The 2,623-nt window shown below is 45.7% G+C and overlaps 1 protein-coding gene across 3 annotated transcripts; it reads right to left on the reverse strand.

Moving 5' to 3' along the window:
• Positions 1 to 775: 775 nt before the first annotated feature.
• On the reverse strand, positions 776 to 2,355 carry MED7 (mediator complex subunit 7). 3 transcript variants are annotated; one of them, XM_080555781.1, is made up of 2 exons: positions 2,203 to 2,355; positions 776 to 1,751 (listed from the first exon to the last, which is right to left on the reverse strand). In XM_080555781.1, exon 2 carries the CDS (start codon positions 1,730 to 1,732, stop codon positions 1,040 to 1,042), a length of 693 nt encoding a protein of 230 aa, XP_080411907.1. In that variant the 5' UTR covers positions 1,733 to 1,751; positions 2,203 to 2,355; the 3' UTR covers positions 776 to 1,039. The 3 variants fall into 3 exon arrangements, with proteins under 3 accessions (XP_080411907.1, XP_080411909.1, XP_080411908.1); XM_080555783.1 differs by lacking the exon at positions 2,203 to 2,355 and adding an exon at positions 1,969 to 2,191; XM_080555782.1 differs by lacking the exon at positions 2,203 to 2,355 and adding an exon at positions 1,849 to 2,191.
• Between the last annotated feature and the right edge of the window lie 268 nt (positions 2,356 to 2,623).

Here is a 2,623-nt window from a genome sequence, read left to right on the forward strand (position 1 = left end):
TACTCTGGAAAACATACAGTGTTGCATGGCAAAAAGACAGAAGTAGGATTTCCCCAACAGGACGGGTTGGGTAAAGAAGCCACTTCCTCATTACAAAATCCTCATTTCCCTTAAATAAACTACAGTTTTATTTAAACATGGATGATACAGCTTCCACTTGACAGAATATTTCAAGGATCTTTCGAACTTAAAGTTCTCAATTAGTGTAAAGGCTAATTACCCAATCAGACTCTCCTTCAAGAAAAATGCTCAGCTGGGCATACAGCCCACCTGAAAGGCAAATGCAAAGCATCCACACTGCAAAATTATTTACTTCATACACATTTATCAGCTATGCAGGAAACAAAAAGTTAGTCTAAGCGTCAACAGAAAGTAGGCATTTCTGTACTTTCAAGACTGGTTATAATTTATATCCAACAAAATTAAAAATATATAATTTAATCCATTTAATTGTTTAGATTCCTGACAGCATCTCTGTAAGAGAATTTACACCACATTACATATATAAAAAAGCAATTAAGTTGTCTTAAATACAGTTATATACTAAAAAGCTAGAAAAGAATGTATTTCTCAGACTTGCCACTGATTTCATTTTTAATATCAAATTATACATTCCTGAAAAGACCCACTGAAAGTGTAAACAGCCATTATGTATTTGGAATGGTGGAATTGTCAGTTTCAATTTCTGTCAGTCAGATCCCTTGCTTCCATATCTTAAAGCAATTAAAAAAAAAAAAAAGAAGCACACCCAAAAAGGCTGCAAACAACAAATGGATATAAGCCAGAAAAAATAACTTTAATATGTGGCTTCCACATCACATGAATCATTTAACAAAAAGCACACATTTTTGTTTTTTAACAATACACACACAGTTCACAAAATATTAAACATTTTCATCTGCTTAATCACTCACAACCTTCCCCCAAGAGGTGCACTATAAATGCTTTGACTGCTTGTATAACAGGAAAACAAAACATAACATAGACCCTCAGAATCTATTCTGCTTCTCCTTGTAGTGAGCTAATGGAAGAAGCTTTTTCATGTCATTTCATCAATAATGCTACACATAGCTGCATCTTTGTCTAAAACCTGATCTCTCTTGCAACCAGAACGCTCTCTCTGTTTTTCACTCTGTCCAATGCAGTTGTTGCCATCATCAGTGTCCATTGGTTCTGTTTTCACTCGCAGTCCTCCCTCTGAGTGAGGCAGGTCATCAGGCAAAGAAGCCAGGCAGTTCTGAATCATCTCTACAACTCGCTCTAAATGCTTCTGAAATCGTTCTGCAGTTTCCAAACGCTGACGTTTCTGCACTTCCATCATGACTCGCAAGGTCTCCCTAGCTTGGTGAGGACGGTACTCATTTATAAGATGATGGACATGAACAAAGAGCAGTTTCAAGTCCTCCAGTTTCTCTTCTCGCTTTATACTCCCTGGACTCCTTATCAAGATATCCAAGAGATCCAGGAAGTTGACCAGGATAGACATATTAAGCTTTCTTAATTCCTTCTTGTGATCAAACTGCATAGGATGCAAGCGTTCAATACCCTGGCTTTCCAAGGGTCGGATAATTAGATCATCACACTGAAACTGATTACCAAACATCATGTAACTGTCTTTCACAGGCGGAGGTGGCTTTGGTGCCAGGCCTTTACGGATATTTTCATCAGTATATTCTTTTATATATTGCATTGGAGGCGGAGGAAGAGCACTCACTTGCTGGGGCTCACCCATTTTTGCCAGATGAAAGTACCTATGGAATGCCAAAGAAATACACGTTATACAGACTGCGTAACAAACCTATAATATAAATAAAGGTACTGTGTGAGGGCTACGTTGAGGCAACGCACCAAGCAGAAGCTGTCTCGGTGTGGATAACACACGGAGCTCCCCAATAAACCCATGTTAGCTCTTCACTGAGATATACTCACACCACAACTACCCTCACGAGAGGCACATCAAGCACTCGCCTCTCAGCCCGCGCAGAGCCAGCCTGCACACAGCGCAGCCACAGGAAGAGGGGGGACAGCCCTTCCCTGGCCACGGCCCGACCCAGGAAGGCGGGGAGCGGTAGCAAACAGCCACCGGGAGGCAGGCCCGGCCCGCAGGGCAGGGGGCGGCCTCCACACCGCAGCCCCGGCCGGGCCCTGACAGGCCCCGAGGCAGCGGCGGCGGGACTGAGCTGCCCGGCCGCTTGCCCTCACCTGCGCGCCGCGCTCCCCTCAGCCTTCCGCCAGCACCGCGCTTCCGCCGGCACCCCCTTTTGTTCCCCCTCCCAATTGGCTTGCCGAGCGAGGGCTGGGAGAGCGGCGCGCTCTGATTGGTTGTTCTGAACGCCGGTCTGAAGTTTGCTCCATTCAGAGGCAGCGCTCTCTCGGGAGGCGGTGCCGATCGGTGCCTGGGGCGGGGCGTCGCCATGGAGGGGGCGCCATGTTGGGGGCTCGAGTGGCTTCTGTAGGCCTGAGGTCCCCTCAGAACTTAGGTGTGCACCGACTGGTGCTTGGTGGCTGCCACCCCAAAGCAGCCGGGACTGCTTGGAAGGAAAATACTTAGACTGCGATCTCCAACAGAATTCTGAGACTTTAACCACTAAATTATGTGGTGGTCGTACATAGTGCTTCCATG

Source organism: Anser brachyrhynchus (genome assembly GCF_964034855.1).
Source record: "Anser brachyrhynchus genome assembly, chromosome: 14".
NCBI classification, from domain to species: domain Eukaryota; kingdom Metazoa; phylum Chordata; class Aves; order Anseriformes; family Anatidae; genus Anser; species Anser brachyrhynchus.